At 32.3% G+C, this 21,734-nt stretch overlaps 1 protein-coding gene and 1 long non-coding RNA gene across 9 annotated transcripts in view; one reads left to right on the top strand and one right to left on the bottom strand.

Annotated features, from left to right (window-relative positions):
• Positions 1-21,643, top strand: part of LOC135137962 (receptor-type tyrosine-protein phosphatase epsilon-like) — a 106,458-nt gene extending 84,815 nt beyond the window's left edge. For all 8 annotated transcript variants that reach the window (XM_064067749.1, XM_064067748.1, XM_064067744.1 and 5 more), the window contains 12 exons: positions 15,905-16,161; positions 16,474-16,567; positions 16,620-16,696; positions 16,773-16,907; positions 19,256-19,530; positions 19,580-19,715; positions 19,793-19,985; positions 20,050-20,171; positions 20,284-20,415; positions 20,475-20,623; positions 20,701-20,836; positions 21,329-21,643. In XM_064067749.1, coding sequence (XP_063923819.1) covers positions 15,905-16,161; positions 16,474-16,567; positions 16,620-16,696; positions 16,773-16,907; positions 19,256-19,530; positions 19,580-19,715; positions 19,793-19,985; positions 20,050-20,171; positions 20,284-20,415; positions 20,475-20,623; positions 20,701-20,836; positions 21,329-21,403 — 1,781 coding nt within the window. In that variant the 3' untranslated portion in view covers positions 21,404-21,643. The remainder of the gene's footprint in view (positions 1-15,904; positions 16,162-16,473; positions 16,568-16,619; positions 16,697-16,772; positions 16,908-19,255; positions 19,531-19,579; positions 19,716-19,792; positions 19,986-20,049; positions 20,172-20,283; positions 20,416-20,474; positions 20,624-20,700; positions 20,837-21,328) is intronic.
• Positions 17,959-18,825, bottom strand: LOC135137969 (uncharacterized). Its single transcript, XR_010281967.1, has 2 exons — positions 18,536-18,825; positions 17,959-18,463 (listed from the first exon to the last, which is right to left on the bottom strand). It is a non-coding gene; the product is annotated as an uncharacterized LOC135137969 (long non-coding RNA).
• Positions 21,644-21,734: the final 91 nt, after the last annotated feature.

Below are 21,734 nucleotides of genomic sequence, written 5' to 3'. Positions count from 1 at the left end.
AATCAATTTTTTGGGGTTGATAAACAATTGATCAAAAATTTACCATGCTTAGGATAACTTTAAAACATGTCCAAGATTTCAAAGCATTCGGTTCTGTAATTCCTGATTAAATCAATAAAATAAATTCACGCATTCATTAATTTTTTTGAGTCACCCTGTATATGCAAATCCAAAAAATATGAACGGAATGATAAATCACAAGTACAGACTCATTATATTTTGTACATTTTAGATAAAATGTATTCACCAAATTTGGGGTGACGTCATCAATTTTTTTAGGGGGGATGAGCAAATACATTTTGATAAAAAATTTGCCATGCTTATAATAACTTTAAAACATCTCCAAGATTTCAAAGCATTCGGTTCTGTAATTCCTGATTAAATCAATAAAATAAATTCACGCATTCATTGATTTTTTTGAGTCATATTTATAAAAATGTTTTTCTTACAATTCAGGAAATTTGGCACCTTCGTTATTTATGCAGTTTTTATAGTAAAAACATTTATTTATAACACATTTTGTATTTTTTTTTTAATTTTTTGTCTACTTTGAAACAAAATTATTATTTTATTTAGATGGAATCGCAGCATTAGAAAAAAGCGAAATCTTCCTGTGTGCCAAACTTCCCTCCTGTCAAGAGATGTTCGCGTAAATGCGCAAGTTCGGGAACCTTCTGAAAATATCAAAATATAATGTATTTTCAAAAAATTAAAAGGAATATGATTAGAGTCACTGATGTATAGGTTGTGCTTTAAGACTTTTTTTTATTTTTCTAATAAAGTTAATATAAATAGTCTGGAGCCGTATATTTTTGTAACCTCATCTCAAATACATATTGTGTAAAATTGTTTTTTTTTTTTGTATTTATTATAAATACATTTAGCATCATGTTTGCAAGATTTCGTCAGTTAGTAGAAGTTTAATGCAACTGAATAATTTAGTGTGTGCCAAATTTCTTGATTGGTAAAAAAAATTTCTATAAAGAGGCAACATTGGCAACTCCCTAATAATGAAAAATTAAAATTGAATGAAGTGGATGATTACTAGGATTTTTTACTTTCCGAACGTAAGTGAAGGAATCCATCGGGCGGCTTACCAGTTTCATGTTTTCTTTACGTTTCATGACCCCCCAGAGTACAAAAAAAATAGTCTACCGTTTCTGTCTGTCCGTCTGTATCGATTTTGATTAGACAGATAATCTCCTAAACTACTGGATCGATTGTTGTCAAATTTTGTTTGTATATTACGAATATCATGTAAATGGTAAAACGCGAACCAAAATTTGGTTAACCATCCCCACCAACAATTTGATGACGTCTGCTCATTATGCTGCATAGTCAACATTACCAGAATTGTATGAAATGATATACTCTTGTATTTGTGGTTTACAAATCTTGAATTTGTGTATGATTAAACTTTGAGTTTTTTTTTTAATTTTAATGAAGTATACTGTTATAAATAGCTTTTAGATGTTTTTGTCAATAAGTATGTAATTTCTATTAAAGTTGATATAAATAAATTTTACGAGTATATTTTTGGAACCTCAAATGGTGTGTAAAATTTCTTTTGGTTTTTTATTATGCATTTATTCTAAATAATTACATTAAGTTATTTTTTTAACATTTCGTCAATTAGCAGAAGTCTCATGGGCTTGAAAACCTTATGCGTGCCAAACTTCCTTATTGATGAGAAAAAAATTTGCAAATACGGAACTCTGGAAACTCCTAATAAATTTAAAAAAATCTTTTATTTTGTACCAGCCATTAAAAGTAGGTCGTTTGGCCTTATGTTTAGTAGATAAACAAGTCTTGTTTACCGGTAGATAAAGGAGTCTTTTATCTACAATTTATTTTGTTATTTGTTAAGATTACAAATTGAAACCAAAGTCAAACCAAGACAACACATGTATTAGCCAACACGTTTGCATTCGCCGATGCGCGACGCAGCGTATTAAAAATATTACGTACAGCACATTCGAACAGTTTTAAAGTTTTAGTTAAAATCTGGTAGAAAATAAAATAAAATATTACACTCGATGATAAAGAATGTTTATGTACTCGTGAAAAATAGTCCACTAGTGAATGATCACTTTTCTCTTGTAGATAATAAATAACATTTTTTTTTTTCAAAAAAAGACTAAATGAATGGAATAATGTGGATAACTACTAGAACAATATCTTCCTAATTTTATTGGAGTGAACTAATATAAATACACGTTTTATTTCCATAAGATGTGTGATTACGATCAGGGTCATAAATTCAAAAAATTGGTCTAAAGAGTTTAGACAGTACTTCTCTCGCTCTTAGAACCGTGTCTCTATGTCTGTCATAGTTTCTTCTCATTAGAGTTCTGTGACGGGCCATTTTAATAAAATCGCTTTCAGTCTGAAAGTCGCGGCTCGTTCTTAATTTGATCAAAAATAAATTGACTAATTCATAAATTTTTTTGAGTCACCCTGTATAAGCGAATTTAAAAAATATGAATCCAACCATAAATTACAAGTATAGTCTGATCATATTTTGCATATTTTCGAAAGGATTTATTTGGCAAAATTTTGACATGACGTAATCAATTTTTTGGGGTTGATAAACAATTGATCAAAAATTTACCATGCTTAGGATAACTTTAAAACATGTCCAAGATTTCAAAGCATTCGGTTCTGTAATTCCTGATTAAATCAATAAAATAAATTCACGCATTCATTAATTTTTTTGAGTCACCCTGTATATGCAAATCCAAAAAAATATGACTGGAATGATAAATCACAAGTACAGACTCATCATATTTTCTACATTTTAGATAGGATTTATTCAACAAAATTTAGAGCTGACGTCAACAATTTTTTGGAGGGAATAAGTAAATATATTTTGATTAAAAATTTTTCATGCTTATCATAACTGTAAACCATCTGCAAGATTTCAGAGCATTCGGTTTTGCAGATTCCAAATTAAATTGCAAAATGTTGTTTCAAAATTTTGTTTTTTTTTTTTTTCAAAAATCTGGACGTTTCGGGTAAAAACTCAAGTCGGAGTCATAAACTACATGTGTAGGACTATGTTGTTTTGTACAATTTAAAACCTATTTACTATGTACAGTTTTGAAGTGACGTCATCACATTATTGGTGGGGATGATTAGACAAATTTTGGTTAGCCTTTTACCATCTACATGATATTCCTAATATAAATGCAAAATTTCACAACATCGGTCCAGTACTTTCGGAGATTATTTGTCTAATAAAAATCGGAGACGGCAGACGGACAGACAGACGGAAATGGGAGACCTATTTTTTCGTCCTCTAGGGGTCATGAAAGGTCGAGAAAACGTAAAAGTAGAGAGTCAGCCAACGGACTCGATTACAATACTTCCTTTGCTTACGCTCGGGAAGTAAAAAAATGAATAAATAAAGATCAAATTTTACATATTTTCCTAAGTGGACGTTATTCGTATGCTTGTGTACTAGTTTAAAGCGAATCTCAAATAATGTGTACAAAACAATTGTTTTGGCTCAGTATTATGTCTTCTAATTACTTATTTTGCGTTTATGAATTTTGTCAAATATTAGAAATATTTTTGGTCTATATGTGGTGTGAGTGCCAAACTTTCTCATTCGTAAAATACTTGTTTGTAAACGCAGAATTTCGCTAACTCCTGAATACATAAATATATAATTGTTATTCAAGAATGTCAAAAAGATTCACCACATGAGTTTATCATCAATGTACTATATTTCGGGACTAATGTTTCTGTTCTAAGAAAATTGATTTTATTGGTATACCCACCTCTCACTGTAAAAGGAGTTCTAAATGAAATTTAAAATTTAATTTTTAGTGTTTTATATTTCTCACTCTAATAGACCACAATAATTTGTGTTTATAAAAATCATTTGTCACGAAAAAATTTTCAGTATTTGAAAAAATCGAAAATCTTGGGTGTGCCAAACTTCTTCGCTGTTAGGAGAGATTCCCATAAATACGGAAGTTCGGCAACACCTCAAAACGTGATGTATGTATTTAAAAAAAATGAGAGAATGTGTACACTGGGGTAACTACTGCATAGATAATGCTTTTAGGCTTTTTTTTATAACTTCTATTAAAGCTGATATAAACAGACTTTCGTCGTATATTTTTGTAAATTCATCTCAAGTGGTATCTAAAAATATTATTTCTTTATTATTTATTCTCAAAACTTAAAATAATGTTTTTATAACATGTCGTCAATTAGCAGAAGTCTCATGCGCGTCAATAATAAATTCTAGTGGCTGCCAAACTTCCTCATGGATGAGAAAAAAATCTATAAATACAGAATTCTGGCAACTGCCTAAAACATAAGATTTTTTTCTCAAAAATTTTGGAATTTTCATTTGTTACAATTACAGTTGTAATAAAAAAAATCTACGATAACTGACGTTTATTTATTCACTCTTTTTTGTCAAATATCCTCCGTTATCCTTCTATACACCAAAATTGTTAACAAGCAACAACGGTAACTGACAAACTGCTGATCTGTTTTCCATAAGTTCTGTTCTGCTTCTGCGACGCCCTGAAGCCCAGCGAATGCACTGCACACATCACCTTTGACGCGCTTTGTAAAAATGATAGTTTCAGTAGATCAACCGATTCTAAATAACAATAGCAATAACACGTGCAGCGCGCACGGGAGCCAAAACATCCGCACGGGAACAAAGAGTGGTTTCAGAGAATCAGTTGGGCTATTTTTATGTTTTCGACTATTTTCATAAAAATTGATAATTTTTGAAAACAAGTTATATATCAATATGGTAACTATTCATTTTTTTGTGTTGTTTAACTTCCGTTTTTATGAGAACATATAATATAATTGGGAAATTTAGCTGTCGCAATATTTTTGTAAATTTAAATAGTAGTAAAAGTTTTTTCTAAATGGTGATGTTTTGAAACTGTTCTCGGTATTTACATGTAGTACATATTAAATTACAATAATCCCCATACTAGTTGACAATGAGTTTAGTATACTAAAATAGATACATTCTGTTTTTTGTAAAATTACTGGTGAAAATAATCACCCGCTTCATTCCATTCATTCTGACAGTTTTTTAGATGAAATTATGTTTTTCATATTTTTAGAGTTTTTAGATTTCCAGATTTACAGAATTTTTTCTCATCAATAAGGATGTTTGGCACCATTAGATTTGTCAAGTGAATAAAACTTCTGCTAATCGACGAAATGTTGCAAATATAAATTATTGTACTATTTAGTATACTTATACAATTAAGATAAGTTTACAAAACTATAAGGGTAGAGCCTGTTTTTATCAACTTCATTGAAAATTACTTAAAAAAATTGGTCGTCACTAAGTACAGTCGAACAAGTACAGCTTCCAAAAATGATCAAATTTGACTTCGAGAACTTTGTTATCATCACTCCTATGGGCTAAAATTAATATAAGCATGCGTGGATTGTTAAGGTATAGGTAAAGAAGAATAGTGTGTATATGTCTCTTATGAGTTTTTCTATATAAAATTTTTTTGATGACGTCAGCAACATTTTAGCAAAGACATGAATGTCAGTTTGAATAGGTGCAGTATAACACTATTTTAGTAACAGTACTGTTACCCTCAGATTTTCAAGGAAATGGGATGTGAATAAAACATGACACTTCACTGATTAATTATTTTGGGGTCACTTGATCACTTGATATTTCGACAGAACTTTCCTGGCTCCTAAAGTACAACATATCCAGCTTCTTTGAAAGATTGTAAAATTTGATTCTGCAAATTTTAGTTTTTTTACGAGAAGCCTTGTAAGTTGAAATAAACATATGTATTATGTGGTGTTACAGTAAATGTAAAGAAGCGTGCTACGCCTATGTTTTGAAATGAGTTTTTTGCAATTTCAAAGTTAAATTGCAAAATGTTGTTACGCAGTCTTGATTTTTTTCAAAAATTTGCATGTTTAAGATCACAATAACACAAGATGAATTTAAATAACATTTATTCAGCAAAGTTGTAAAATGATGTCATCAGTTTTTAGGGGGATCGTAAACCCATAAATTTTTATTAACGATTTACCTACGTGTTTCCGATAACCTTAAAACCTTTGCAGAGTTTCATATCATTCGGTTTTGAAACTTCAAAATTAAACTGTAACATGTCGTTAAACAAATTTGATTTTTACATAAGCGTAAGCTGAGGAAGTATAGTGGTCAAGTCCATCGGGCGACTTGCGACTTTCGTGTTTTTTCGACGTTTTATGGCCCCTAAAGTACGAAAAAAGTGGTCTTCCGTTTCCGTCTGTCTGTTCGTCTATCTGTCTGTCCGCCTGTCTGTCTGTGTCGATTTTTAATCTTAGACACATAATCTCTGAAACTACCGGACCGATTGTTGACAAATTTTGTACATATATATTAGGATTAGGACAATCATGTAGATGATAAAACGCTAACCAAAATTTCGTTAATAAGCCCCACCACAAATGGGGTGACGTCATCTCCAAAATTTACAATGGTAAATTTGTTTTTAATTTTATAAAATAAGATACGTCTGCACTTGTGCTGTATGAATCCGTGTTGAGTTTTCACCTTCGACATCCACATTTTTGGAAAGAAATCAAAATTGTATAGCAACAAAGTATTTAATCTTGAAACTGAAAAGCCGAATATCTTGTAAAAAGTTGATATATATATAAAATGTGCACACTACTACTAAAAGTAGGTACTTGTGGTTTATCGACGCATTCATGTTTTTTTGAATTTCTTATACAAAGTTATTAAAAAAATTAATGGATGGGACATGTTTTATTAGTTGTTAATAGTAATACACTGCATTTACTAAAATTGATGATATACATGTCTTTGCTAAGATGTTGATGACGTCATCAAAAAAAATTCGAAGTTAAATTTGATAATTTTTCGAAGCTGGATTTGTTCGACTGTACTTTAGGGCTGAAGGAAATCCTGTCGAAATATACTTTGATCAATTTACAAAGTGTATTTATATATATCAGTTTACTTCATTAAACATCGAAAAATATTGTTTTTCTTCAAACGTCAAAAAAACATGACTTTATGTACCTCAACAAATGAACTTAAAGTATGACATTTCAGCCGCTCCTCACCACCGACAGATAAAAATTTTTGCTGCCGCTACAGGCGGCAGCAAAAGTAAAACCATAGCAACAGCATACAAATCATTCCAAAGCACACTGAAAAACCATAGTAACAGTTAACTTAATTCATTCGTTTTAAAGAATTGATATGTAATTCCATTTTTTTAAATTACTTCTCTAATTGAATTGCAGACGTTTGAAGAAAAAATAGCATGTTTTATTCGGAGAAAAATGACTTTTCGTGGCTCATCTGTAATTGCCGGCCTCGCGCGCTCGGCCGTCAAACCTACAGATTCGCCACGAAAAGTCTCATTTTAGCTCCTAATAAAACAATATACTATTTAGTAATTATCCACATCATTCTATTAATTTTGTTTTTTTTGAAAAAAGAAAGTATTTTTTATATTTTAGGGAGTTTTCAGAATACCGTGTTTACAATTTTTTTTTCTCAACAACAAGGAAGTTTGGCACACATCAGATTTTCGAGTACATGAAACTTCTGCTATTGACGCAATATTATAAAAATAAATTACTGCATGTATTTAGAATAAATTCTAAAAAAAAAAAACAAATGTACACACCATATAATCAACTTTATTAGAAATAATTAAAAATAACATCTGAAAGCTATTTAAAACAGTTTAATTTATTTAAAAAAATGGTCGAAAATTATTTCGACAGAATTTTCCTCTCTCTTGAAGGACAGTGCGAGAAATCCTGCTTCTTTAAAAAAATATAAAATTTAATATTGCGATTTTCATTTTGTGTTAACCTCTGTAAAGTAAACATCTTTGGCGTAAATAACTCCCCTGTGGCCCCTACGCCGCGAAGCCGTAATTCAAGAGGGTACACAAGTGTGGACAATATGAAATATATTTAAATAAGCAGATAACCAACTGTAAAAAATGATTGAAATTCTCAATTTCTCAATACATGCTTAACATCAACTGTTTATGTTTTTACTTCGTGTCTCCACAACACAGAGGAGAGAAGTGATTAATCAGTTTCTTTTCCCGAAAACAGTTACAAATTAGAAGATTTCATCAAAATTGTAAAATGACGGACAAATTTTGATTAACGATTTGTCATGCCTGGTGCAACCTTCAAACATTTGCAAGATTTCAGAGCCCTGCGTTTTGCAGTTTCAAATTAAAATTGTAAAATACAATTTTGAACTACATATTTCCCAAAAATTTGGATGTCTAGGGTAAAAACTCAACACGGATACCTTTTAAGATTTCATAACATTCGGTTTTGTAGTTTCAAAATTAAATTATAAAAGGTTGTTACAAAACTTTGCTTTATTATTTTTCAAAAATCTGGATGTCCATGGTAAAAGCTCAACACGGATTCATAAACCACATAAACCAATTGTGCAGGAGTATCCTATTTTATAAAATTTAAATAATAATTACTAATGTAAATTTTGGAGATGACGTCATCATATTATTGATGGGGATGATTAGCCAAATTATGGTTAGCGTTTTACCATCTACACAATATTCATTATACACATTAAAAATTTGACAGCAACCGGGACCGCAGTTTCGAAGATTATCTGTCTAATAAAAAAAAACGGCCAAACGGCAGATAGACAGACAGACAGACGGAAATGGACGACCAGTGTTTTCGTACTCTAGGATTTATGAAACCTCCAGAAAACAAAGAAGTAGGCAGTCGCTCGTTGTACTCGATTGCAATACTTCCTTAACTTATACAAGCGAAGTAAAAAAGTAATCATCCACCTTATTCATTTTTATTCTTGTATTATTATTATTAGGAGTTGCCAGTGTTGCGTATTTATAAGATTTTTTTTTATCATTCAAGAAGTATGGCACCCATAAATTTTTTAGTTGCATTAAACTTGCACTAATTGATAAAACCTTCTGAACATAAATTATTGAGCATATTTACAATAAATAAAAAAAAACAATTTCACACAATAAGTATTTGAGATAAGGATAAAAAAATATCCATGTAAAGTCTATGTATCATCTTTATTACAAATTACAAGAAAAAATGTCTAAAAGCATAATCTATTCATCGGTGACTCTAATCTATACATTCTTTTTCTTTTTACTTCCCGAGCGTAAGCAAAGGAAGTATTGTAATCGAGTCCGTTGGTCGACTCTCTACTTTTACGTTTTCTCGACCTGTCATGATCCCTAGAGGACAAAGAAGTAGGTCTCCCGTTTCCGTCTGTCTGTCCGTCTGTCTGTCCGTCTGTCCGTCTGTCTGTCCGTCTGTCCGTCTGTCTGTCCGTCTGTCTGCCGTCTCCACTTTTTATTAGACAGATAATCTCCGAAAGTACTGGACCGATTGTTGTGAAATTTTGGATTTATATCAAGAATATCATGTAGATGGTAAAACGCTAACCAAAATTTGTCTAATCATCCCCACCAATAATGTGATGACGTCACGTCAAAATTGTACATAGTAAATAGATTTTAAATTGTATGAAATAACATAGTCCTAAACATGTAGTTTATGACTTCGAATTGAGTTTTTACCCGAAACGTCCAGATTTTTGAAAAAAAAATCAAAATGTTGAAACAACATTTTGCAGTTTAATTTGGAATCTGCAAAACCGACTACTCTGAAATCTTGCAGATGGTTTACAGTTACGATAAGCATGATAAATTTTTGAACAAAATATATTTACTTATCCCCTCCAAAAAATTGATGACGTCAGCTCAAAATTTTGCTAAATAAATCCTATCTAAAATGTCCAAAATATGATGAGTCTGTACTTGTGATTTATCATTCCATTCATATTTTTTGGATTTATATATACAGGGTGACTCAAAAAAATTAATGAATGCGTGTATTTATGTTATTGATTTAATCAGGAATTATAGAACCGAATGCTTTGAAATCTTGCAGATGGTTTACAGTTATGATAAGCATGATAAATTTTTTATCAAAATATATTTACTTATCCCCTCCAAAAAATTGATGACGTCAGCTCAGAATTTTGCTAAATAAATCCTATCTAAAATGTACAAAATATGATGAGTCTGTACTTGTGATTTATCATTCCATTCATATTTTTTGGATTTATATATACAGGGTGACTCAAAAAAATTAATGAATGCGTGTATTTATTTTATTGATTTAATCAGGAATTATAGAACCGAATGCTTTGAAATCTTGCAGATGGTTTACAGTTATGATAAGCATGATAAATTTTTAATCAAAATATATTTACTTATCCCCTCCAAAAAATTGATGACGTCAGCTCAAAATTTTGCCAAATAAATCCTATCTAAAATGTACAAAATATGATGAGTCTGTACTTGTGATTTATCATTCCGTTCATATTTTTTGGATTTTACAGAACCGAATGCTTTGAAATCTTGGAGATGTTTTAAAGTTATCATAAGCATGGTAAATTTTTTATCAAAATGTATTTGCTCATCCCCCCTACAAAATTGACGATGTCACCTCAAAATTTTGTTGAATAAATCCTATCTTAAATGTGCAAAGTATGATGAGTCAGTACTTGTGATTTATCACTGCGTTCATATTTTTTAGATTTGCTTATACGGGGTGCCTTAAAAAATTAATGACCGAGTTAATTTATTTTATTAATTAAATCAAGAATTACAAAACTGAATACTTTTAAATCTTGTAGACGGTTTAAAGTTATTGTAAGCATGGTAACTTTTTAATCAAAATGTATTTGTTTATCAACCCCAAAAAATTGATTACGTCATCTCAAAATTTTGCCGAATAAATCCTTTTGAAAGTGTGCAAAATATGATCAGACTATACATGTAATTTATCCTTGCATTCATATTTTTTAGATTTGCTTTTACAGGGTGGGTCAAAAAAATTAATGAATCAGTCAATTTATTTTTGATCAAATAAAGAACGAGCCGTGACTTTCAGACTGAAAGCAATTTCATTAAAATGTCCCGTCACAGAACTCTAATGAGAAGAAACTATGATTGACATAGAGACACGGTTCTGAGAGCGAGGGAAGTACTGTCTAAACTCTTTAGACCAATTTTTTTGAAAATACACTAAGTTTTCGGACGGTTGCCAAACTTGCGCATTTACGAGGACATCTCTTAACAGTAAGGAAGTTTGGCACACAGGAGAACTTCGTCTTTTTCAACTGCTGCAAATTCATCTAATTTTTTTTCGAAGTGGCCAACATAATTATAAAAAGAACTTTAACAAATGTGTTATAAATTAATATTTTTACTAAAAAAACTGTATTAATAACGAGGGTGCCAAATTTCCTGAATAGTAAGAAACATTTTCAACAACACATTTAAAATGTGAACAGTTTACATAGAAAAAAGGACAGAAAATGTGTTTGTGTAGTTCTCAACAAAATTTCTATATTAACACAAATTTAAAGATGTTTTTTCAACCAATTTTTGCAAATAATTTTCACACTTTTATTTGTCACTCCACCAATTGAGAAAACTTAACGAACACTGTATAGTTTCACTGCCTCACAGAGAAGGTTGAAGACATCTCAAAAAATTTTATTTCTAGTTCACAGTTTTTGATAAAATCACCATTTACTCCAGCAGCTGACCAATACTCCTCTGGCGAATAGTCGACAGAATTTAAAGGACAAGGAATTTTTTAAAATCAAAAACTAGTGAAAAATTGAAACGTCTTCACTGCCCATTTTTCACTCAAGAGTTCTAAAGTCTTCACACAATTTCAGTTGTTGAGAGTATTCATAGTCTCAGTGGTTGATTGGCACTCCTCTGGTGAATTTTCTGCTGAAGTTGATGGATACAAAATTTTCTCCACTAATTAGAAAGTTTAATTTTAAACAAGTGAACATCAATACAGTTGTTCAACAATATCGTGTCTGAAAAACTTGTACTGGACTGGATACCAAACAATATCATTTTTGATATTGTTTCAGTCTTTATTCTCAACTCCGAAAACTCACTTAAATTTGATTATTGTAAATAAGTATTTATACGTGATTATGGCTCGATCGAGTAATATTATGGCAAAAATAATAGTTTGACTAACCACAACTTTTAAAACATGCAAATGCAATGCCTGCCATGTGAATGTGCGAAAGTTCCTTTTAATGAGTAACATGTTTCGCATGGAGGCAGCACATTGCAGATTATCGACAAGCAAGCCAGGTTCTCATATGAAATAAGAAAACGTGTGCAACGATGTCAAATTTCACGTTTATTTATGCCAAAATTCCGCTTTGATGAAAGTGGCAATTTGGCACAGGTGCGAAAGTAACCACGAAGTTACCGAATTGCCTACAATATGCATGTTTTCGATGCCAAATTGCCGCCTAGATATATATATATATATATATATCCCATTTGCTATATTCTGAAAATCATTCTTAAAACTCGATACTTTATTTTTAATATATAACCAAACAGATAAATAAACAAAATTCGTATATTAATGATTTACAAAATAAAAGACCTTATACTTTCAAAATTTATTACAAAAACTAAATTCATGCCATGAATCACTTTCTTCTGCTAAACAGCACGACAGCCAGCGGGAAAACACCCTGATATGGACTTGGGGAAGGTACAATGGGCCCAAAGGCGAGGCCTAAGTGCCGGCTGGCCACGGTCAGCCCCCATAAATTAAGAATCCAGAAGAATCCAGAATCCAGCACGACAGCCGAACACAGACCAACAATCAGAAAAAATCATAAAAAGCTAAACTAACCAATCAAACTAACCTAACTCTTGAATACGTGACGTAATTAAATATACAAAAAACGAAAGTAACCTTAACTTATTTAAACCTAATCTTGAAATAATTAACAAAAATAAAAGCCTACAACTCTAAATGCAAACTGGGAAAAAAAACACAAACACGTCGCTGTCAGCTATTGGACAAGAACAAATGGAACAAACTTTTTGTTTAATTTCGGTTGTGTGTACGTTCTCCTAGATTTAGCGCGTGGTTTTGAAGCAGCCAATAATACGAATACGTTCAAATTACGCGCGGAGGTATGGGCGTTTCGTTTACTCTATTTCTTCGCCGTCCAGACTATAGAACAATTTCAGAAGTTTGCACTAAGCATACTAGGGATGGGCAGATTCGGTCATCACTACGAACGGACCGTCAAATGTCGTTCATTTCGTTCATTTCGTTCATTTCGTTCATTTCGTTCATTTCGTTCACTTCGTTCACCGTTCACTTCGTTCTTAATCATTCAAGGCTCAGGGATCTATTGATGAATTCGGTCTTTCGGCTCTTCGGTCAATGGTCTTAGTTTCCCTTTTGCTTGAATCCGATCACTTTATAGGGAAGGTCATGCTCAGAACTATCGCATAGGTATTCGAAAAAAAAACCCGGCCCATTGCTGTCTTTTTTTTTTCGAATACTGCATTGTGTGATACGTCAAATTAAATCGTTTGAAATATACTATGATCTGATTCGAAAAATTAATGATTTAACGTCTATTTGGTTTTGTCTACATTTAATTTTTTTTAATGTCTCTCATTGTTTTAGAGATTCATGTAACGATTATTATTTTCTGAATTCTGTGATGTAAAAATAATAATTTAATATTTAAAAAATGTAACTTGAATTTGTGGACGCAAATAATTGTGTTAATAAATACATCAATAGCACTTTTGACACAAAAATTAAATTCGTTTTTATCACAGCTTCCAAGCAGCTTTTGCGTAAAAAAAAATAATTTATTGGATCTTTCGAATCATTCGGTCGTCGCCCTTACGATGAACAATGTAGGAGCAGATTTGTTTTGTTTCCTTTTATACCTTTTCCTTACGTTCTAATGTGATGAAGCCGTGAATAGTCACGTTCATTGACTATATTATACATTGTACCTTTTTTACGTGGCCATAGGGATTTTTTTTATTAATAATCATTACAATAGTAATAATAATTCTTTATTTACATTTATTTTTTTAGTTTTTAATGTTCAGACGTTTATGAACATTGTATATTAGTTATCGTCATAAATTGTCATTTTCGTTCCCGGTTCCTAATTTAAATTCATACTACTGGAATTAATCTGTCGGGAAAATTTATGTTCTTAGTTAATTCCATAAATAGCATAGCATATTATATATATATAAATAACATAGAACTGTGCTGGAGCCATGATTCAAAGATCCAACGGAACCAAGATCCAGTCGAGACAATGTGAACGGTGAACGAGTGAACGAGTGAACGAAATGAACGAAAGAACGACTAGTTTGCGTTGGGAACGATTTCGGTCACTCGTTTATTCGAACGACCCGTTCAATTTGATTCGTTCGTTCGCGAACGACACATCTCTAATAGTGGGATTTATAAACTTGCTGTTGACGTTGAAGTTGCCGCTGCAGTTGCTGTTCCCGCTGACGTTGCTGCTAGAGCTGAAAATTGTCATTTATAAACTCCGTTGGCAGTTGCCGTTCGCACAGGCCGTAGCTGTCAAATCCAATTGTGAGGTTACGTTTCCACGTCAACAATGCACAAACACCGACAGAAAGCTACAATGATGGCAGGTTTTTAAAATATCAGGGTTTCGGTGAACAGGTGATTAGGTGGTTTAATATTAGTGGGCCTCATTATTTGATTTTGAAATTTGATTTTCGTGGAATTAGTGCTGTCAACCAGAAAAAGGTCCCGCCTACTTCAGGGAATTTTCTTTCAAGTTGACGGCACTGCACACCACCTCAGTTTGATTGGTTGAAAACCCAACGTCAACGGCAACGTAACGGCGAAAGATAAAAGTTGGTCATCTCGAACGTCATCCCAACGGCGTGCCAACTTCCAACGGCAACGTCAACGGATGATATAAACAACGCATACCTTTGCTGTATATTTATCTTCCAACGGCAACGTCAACGGCGAACAGCAACGTCAGCGTCAAGTTTATAAATCGACCTTTAAGCATACTATGCCACGAAACCCGGGTGTAGGTGACAGGCCGTAAGACACGCTTGGCCGGTCTTCGCAATAAGGTCGCTTTCACTCTATGGGATTGGTCCAGTGGCGGCACAATAACACGTCGGTAAGCAGAGAAGAGATAAGTCGTTTCGTGGTGTAGCGGTTAGCATACTTGCCCGGAAAGCAAAGAGACGTGGGTTCGAATCCCACCGAGGCACAACATTTTTCTCTGCTTACCTACAGTCCATTCTACTCCCACCGAGGCACAACATTTTTCTCTGCTTACCTACAGTCCATTCTACGGGGCTGTTGCTCGGAGCCAGTTTCCTATCCGGAGAGAAAGCACCTGGAGTAGCTATTCTAGCTTGAGAAACGTATCTCCAGTGTCTCGCGATAGATAGAAATAATATTCGGGTGAATCTTCTAAATAAGAAAACCATTGGATCAAACAGAAACTTTGAACAAACAAAAAGAACTGGAAACCCAGTCAGGGTCGTCCTAGAGCTTTCCTGGCAACAACGACAAAGAAGGGGGGAGGGGCCGTCAGCGCTGCGGAGGTTGTTTCTAAATTGGCATTTAATCGCCCAAGTGCCTTGTTGAAGCTTTCGATCATTATCAAAATAATTTTTCTAATTTCGAGCCAGCAATACCCACTTTCGTCGACGTCTAACAAAACTAATAGCTTTTAAAATGCAAATAACTATTTTCTTCTTTATAGTTACGATACGATAAGATGCTGTTATTTTGGGATTTAATTTCTTCGTTTCATCGAAAATTTATTTGTGCAATAGAACTGCAGATTGTTACCAAGCATCGGGCAGTCTGAGGCATTAGTTATTAAATTACCTATGTGGAAATGCGACATTCTGAACAAAAATATTACTACATGTTCATCGTATTTATACTTTATTTCTGCTAATCTTATACTTATAATTTATAATATTTACAGCTTCTGATGATAGCTATTGGTTCAGTATCTACTTTATTTCGCTAGCGGTATTGATAAGTCTTATTTTCATAATTCTTATTCTAATACGTATAATGTACAAAAGAAGGAGACGAAATAAACAGCCAGCTATTATTCAAGAAGTTATAATGTTAACAGAAGACAAGAAACCTCTTGAGGACACAGTCATCGACTTTGACAGCCTCGAAAATCGTTGCCTGCAACCTACATTCCTTACAACTTTGAGAACACAATTCAATGTGAGTTTTTTTTATTGTTGTTATCTCACCGTTTTGTTGCATCATCATATAGGTGGTATTATGTAGATTTTATTATTGTTAATATTCATTTTATAGTTGAAAAACTAACATCGTGCATATTTTTAGAAAGTTTGAAGTGAATGATATTTATACCAAGCAAAATAATTTGGAAAGGGTTCGCTTTATTAACAATACTTAATGCAATCGCTTGAATCAATCAAATGGACATGTAAAGTGTACAGTGCGCATAAAAATTAACAGACATACAAACTAGTAATAATAGAAAAAATCATATTTTAATGTCTTGGTTAGTTAATTTCAGGTACTGTGCCCCATAGTTCTTCTAGAATTGGTTTGCAACCTGAGAACATCAATAAGAATAAAGACCGCAATCGAATTATACCTTGTAAAATATTTTACAATTCTAATTAAATTGTTTATATGACATAGTTTTTTAGTCGATCTCAACAGAGTTATTCTTAAACCAATGGAAGGTGTAGGAACAGGAGACTATATAAATGCTAGCTACATTGATGTAAGTTTCTTTGTTTGTCCTATTCGTCTTGCTAGGCATAAAATACTATTGTTAAAAATACAAATTAAAATTTCAGGGTTACGATCGTCCGAAAGCTTATATTGCTTGTCAGTCGCCCAAATTTTACACAGTTAAAGATTTCTGGAGAATGATATGGCAACAGGAAGTTAGTGTTATAATAATGGCAACAAATTTTATTGAATGTCAGAAGGTAAGATTTCCAGTGTGAACGCTAAAATCATTAAGATATTATGGTTTATACATATTTGTTATCTTCCTTGCCCATTAGATTCTATTCAGCTGTTAAAAATCATTAAATAATATTTTTAAATAAGTATATAAAAATATTCCCGATATATACCGGCTGTCTGGAAAATGGCGGATTAACTCTTCAGTACGTTATATACGGGGGTTTCGGGAGTTCCAAAAAAATAACAAAAAACTTCTTTATAACGTAGATAACGAAAAAAACGTGGTTTTGTAAAAGTAACGTTGGCAACACTGGACTCAGCTAATGCGTGAATACCTCCGGCTTACTTTCTGGTTTTTTAGTAACGATGCTGACTGAAATCCACCTTCGCTTTATATCAGGCAAACATTGTTGTCAAATGGAATTTTATCAAATTATTACAAAAGCAACACAGCCATATCTTCGTGCATTCTAACGGAAATGGTAATTGACCAGTAAAGTGAATGACGCGCGAAATTTGAACTCAGTTCATAACACGAGACCCGTATTTCAGTTCCCCGTGTTAACCTTATGGGTGAAATCGAGGCGTCACTTTGACGCTTAAATTCTACCATTAAAGTAATTTTCTCATATATCCCACTACTTGTACCATGAAGTCTGATATTTTTACTGTTGATCCTGATACCAAACATGAACGGAACTGGTGTTATTTAATAAATATTTAAATTCAACTTTTACCATTACATTTGCCTCGAACGTATGTCGTACAGTGGTTCATACTGCCATTGACTTCCCCCTCCACATAAATGGCTTTAATTTTCAGATGCTACAGGTGCAGATACGGCTGTGGATTTAAAATAATACATAAAGGAGATCTCATATTTGCAAATGTTTTCAATCAATTGCCAAATTTTGATTTAAGAATCATCATCAATCCCAAGCTTTTTTCTTTTCACACATTTTTGCTAGAAAAGCAAAAACTTAGCATTCCTGATTAAACCTTTCATGTACAAGTAAAAATCACTTTCATTTTAGTACGAACTGGGTCTGAAACACCCATTTAAAAAAAAAATCACAATTTAAAGAAAAATTTATTTCAAAACAAAACAAAAAATTCTACAATAAAAAATTGCACTTCCTAATGCAAAATCTGATTCACTTTTGGTGAAAAACTGGCCCACAAACTGTCGTCTTGATGGTCCATTTAAATAGTCCTCAGACACTAATAGTTCTTCGACACTGTGAAGTACATTTTCTTGAGATCTTTCTGGTTTAGAGCCCAATAGCCAAAGCAGTGCTTCACTGTGGTGCTTCGCTCCCATCAGTTTGTCGTAAGCTTTCATGAAGTTGTACCTCAACATTAGCTGTTTTTAGGTTGACTTGGGGATTAAAAGAATTTTCAGAGATCACAGCTCTGACCTCAGCTGATTCACTTTTCTTCAGATGTACGTCCCAAGAACGTAAATTATTGGTCCAAAATACATATATTATAACGTCCGTGTAGGGCAGATGTAGCCATATGGTGACATACAAATGCACCTCTTGGGGTTTCACATGTTGCCTCTCTTAAGGAATATCTATGCATAATAAAACAAAATACCTCATAATTGTCCTTGATACAGAACTTTTATCAATATACATTAACTTACCATAACCTTATACCTGGTTATTTCGCATTCTAGCTCGAATAAACTCTTCAAGCACATTTAATTTAATTCAGTATACCAATTGACTTTCACTACATTATTTGACTGCAAAGAATTTTCTCCGTTCACAATGCATTTCCGATCGTCAAAAAAAAATTGGTAATTGCCCCCATTGTTAACACATGTCTTTCTTCATTTTTAATAACAAATACAAAAAAACCAGTCCACAGACATATACAACCTAATGTGAACTAATATCACAGAACTAATATCACACAAAAATTGAGTATGATTATTTGTTGTGATTAAAGTACGAAATCAACTGTCATATTTTGGGGATTTTCACGATCTAAACGTCACTAGTACCGCAAAATATTCGCGTTCTTTTTCTTTCCCAAGGGTTTCTGGATTTTCCGTTTCACTCACGCGCAAGACGTTAGAAACGATGTACGTCACTTCAATGGATAGAGTTGTTTTTAATTTGCATTTTTTCTTTAACAGAAGCTTTTTATATAGTTAAACCTTTAGTAACAGGAAGATAATTGTACAGTCTTTAGCGCTTGTAGCATGAACTAGTTAAGATTTCTACCTATGCGGCGTATTTTTACTTCCCGAGCGTAAGCAAAGGAAGTATTGTAATCGAGTCCGTCGGCCGACTCTCTACTTTTACGTTTTCTCGATCTTTAATATTATAACATAACATTTGTATTTTTTTCTTTTCAGCGAATGTGTGCAGAGTATTGGCCCCAGCGCTTGTCAGAGTTGTATGAATGTGGTAAAATCGTTGTAAAATTGCTTAAGGAAACCACATTTGAACAGTACAGTCATCAAGAGCTTGAAGTAATTTATGGTAACAACGTCAGAACCATACATAATTTTCATCTCAAGTGGACTATTAACGCTTCCAGTATGTTTTATCCGAATAATGTTTTACCTATTGTAAAACTTATAAGACAACGATATGAAAATTCAAATGGACCAATTGCCGTACACTCAGGGTTCGTCGTTTAACAGATTATAGATGGTAACATATTAACTGATTTTTAGGTATGGTACCGGTCGAGCGGGAATTTTAATTTTATGCGATTTGGCATTACAGATGATCAAAATTGATAAGAAAGTTGACTTTTTCAACTTAACTAAAACACTTAGAGAACAACGACCATTCATAATTAACAAAGTGGTAACTTTTTTGTCATTTTATTATGAAATAAAAAGAAATATTTATGCATAATTAATTGATACTTCTATTAACCGTAGGAATGTTACTTGTTTGTACATTTACTTGTAAACGAATACTTTTTGGAACACAGAAATCCGTTTCAGTGTACTGTTGGAAACAACATAAAACAACAGTTTAAGTTTGTAGAAACTCTGCATCAGTATGATAATATCTTTCAAGAAAATAGTCTTCAATATTGTATTCCTCGACTTCTTTTTCAAAGTGCAGTAGGTTAGTATTTAGCAGAAAGTAAAACCAAAATATTTTTATTAAATACTTTTAAACATATTTGCAGTTGCTCGGTATGGACAGACAAGAAAATATTTAGTTTCTAAAGGACCAAAAGAAGACGAGCTTGTGGAATTCTGGAAAATGGTTGCAAGACAATCAGTCCATTGTGTTTTGTTTCTAAACAAGGTAATATTAAGCTGATAGACTTTTCTTTTTCTTTACCGACTTTAAACTACCGAAAATTTCAAAAACTACATATTAGTTAAGTATATCTTTTGTGATGTATTTTTTAATTTAGAAATTTCCATTGAGGGTAGACATAACTGGATCTACAGAAGTTGTGAAACTCATCCTTACGCGAGTTGTAAATACAACATGTGGACAGATGATGGAGGGCTCTTTATTGATATATAACAGAATTTCAAGAGAGGTAACTGAATGTACGACCAAAACAACTCAAACACATTACATGATTCTAAAATATTGTAGAAGTACCATGACGACAATTTATATATCTTCCAGTTTAACAACTGGAAAGTGAATCAGCTCGTACCGAATTCAGTAGATAAATTTATTTCTGTAATAAACCATTTTCGGAAAGTCACAGCCAAGGAAGAATTAGCTTTAGTTTCTTGCAGGTACCTAGCTTTTATTTGAACTAAATCCATATTGTCAAAAAACATCATCTTTATTTTTTTTTTCATTGTTTTTGTAGCGACGGATTTACAGCTTGTGGTTTATTTGTTGTTTTCTCATACATCATAGAAAAATATGAAAATGAGGCGGATATTGATGTGTGTAATGCGATACGAAACGCCAGAAGAAGCGGAAAATTATTCCTCAACAGAACGGTAAGACTAGAATTTTAAATTATAATGCCGTAAATTACAATAGTTTTTCTTTTTCTTCATAAATAATTAAAATACAGTCTGTTTCATTCTTTTAAAAATCTTCTTTTGACTAATATTTTCTAACCGTAGCTGATTGCTCTAAATTGTCGCGATAAAACTCAAGTCCTGTCACTGTTTTTAAGTAATACATATTCTGTAAGGTGGGTATTCTGTAATATAGACACACAGTTTGTTTTAAAAAAATCATACATAATCCCTCTCACCACCTACGCGTGCTCGTTTTTTAGTATTCTTTAAACATTTTTATTGTGTTTAACTTTTTTGGTTCCATCTCAAAAAACACAATTTTTCATAGTGTTGTATTACGAAGATTTTGTTCAACTATTCAAGTTCTGCTGTGCCCTTCCCTCAAAAATTATTGTTCATTAAATATCATATTGTTAAATCGCTATGTTTATTTGCTTTTTCAATATTTTCTCTTTTCTGTTTTAGAGGCAGCTAACATTCATATACGAATGCATCAAAAATTATCGCGAACATCATAACAAATACGAAGAAATTGAATAAAAAATAACCTGCATAGTGTATTTATTTACTACATCAATGAAACCTTTTGTTAGTATATTATATACCGAGGCGGAAAATATTCTATTCTTGTCGAGAGAACTATAGTGTACCGAGAGGTGCAGACTCAAGATGAACTAGTTCTCGAGACACAGGAATGGTAATTTTCCCAGGTGCGTATACTATTTTATTGATAATCGTTTTTAGTAGCTTTAAATAAATTAAAAATGTCCTAATTTAAAAGGTTATTTCTGTTTAATATTAGTTACTCAGCAGGTGTTAAAAAATACAAAAATTAACATAACTTGATAAGCGACGTTTAATTAGTAAAATT

Source organism: Zophobas morio, unplaced genomic scaffold, assembly GCF_036711695.1.
Source record: "Zophobas morio isolate AGI-343-1 ecotype UQ-CSIRO unplaced genomic scaffold, CSIRO_AGI_Zmor_V1 ptg000030l, whole genome shotgun sequence".
In the NCBI taxonomy this organism is placed as follows: Eukaryota; Metazoa; Arthropoda; class Insecta; order Coleoptera; family Tenebrionidae; genus Zophobas; species Zophobas morio.
Note: the sequence above shows the minus strand (reverse complement) of the source record. Positions and strands in the feature narration are given on the sequence as shown.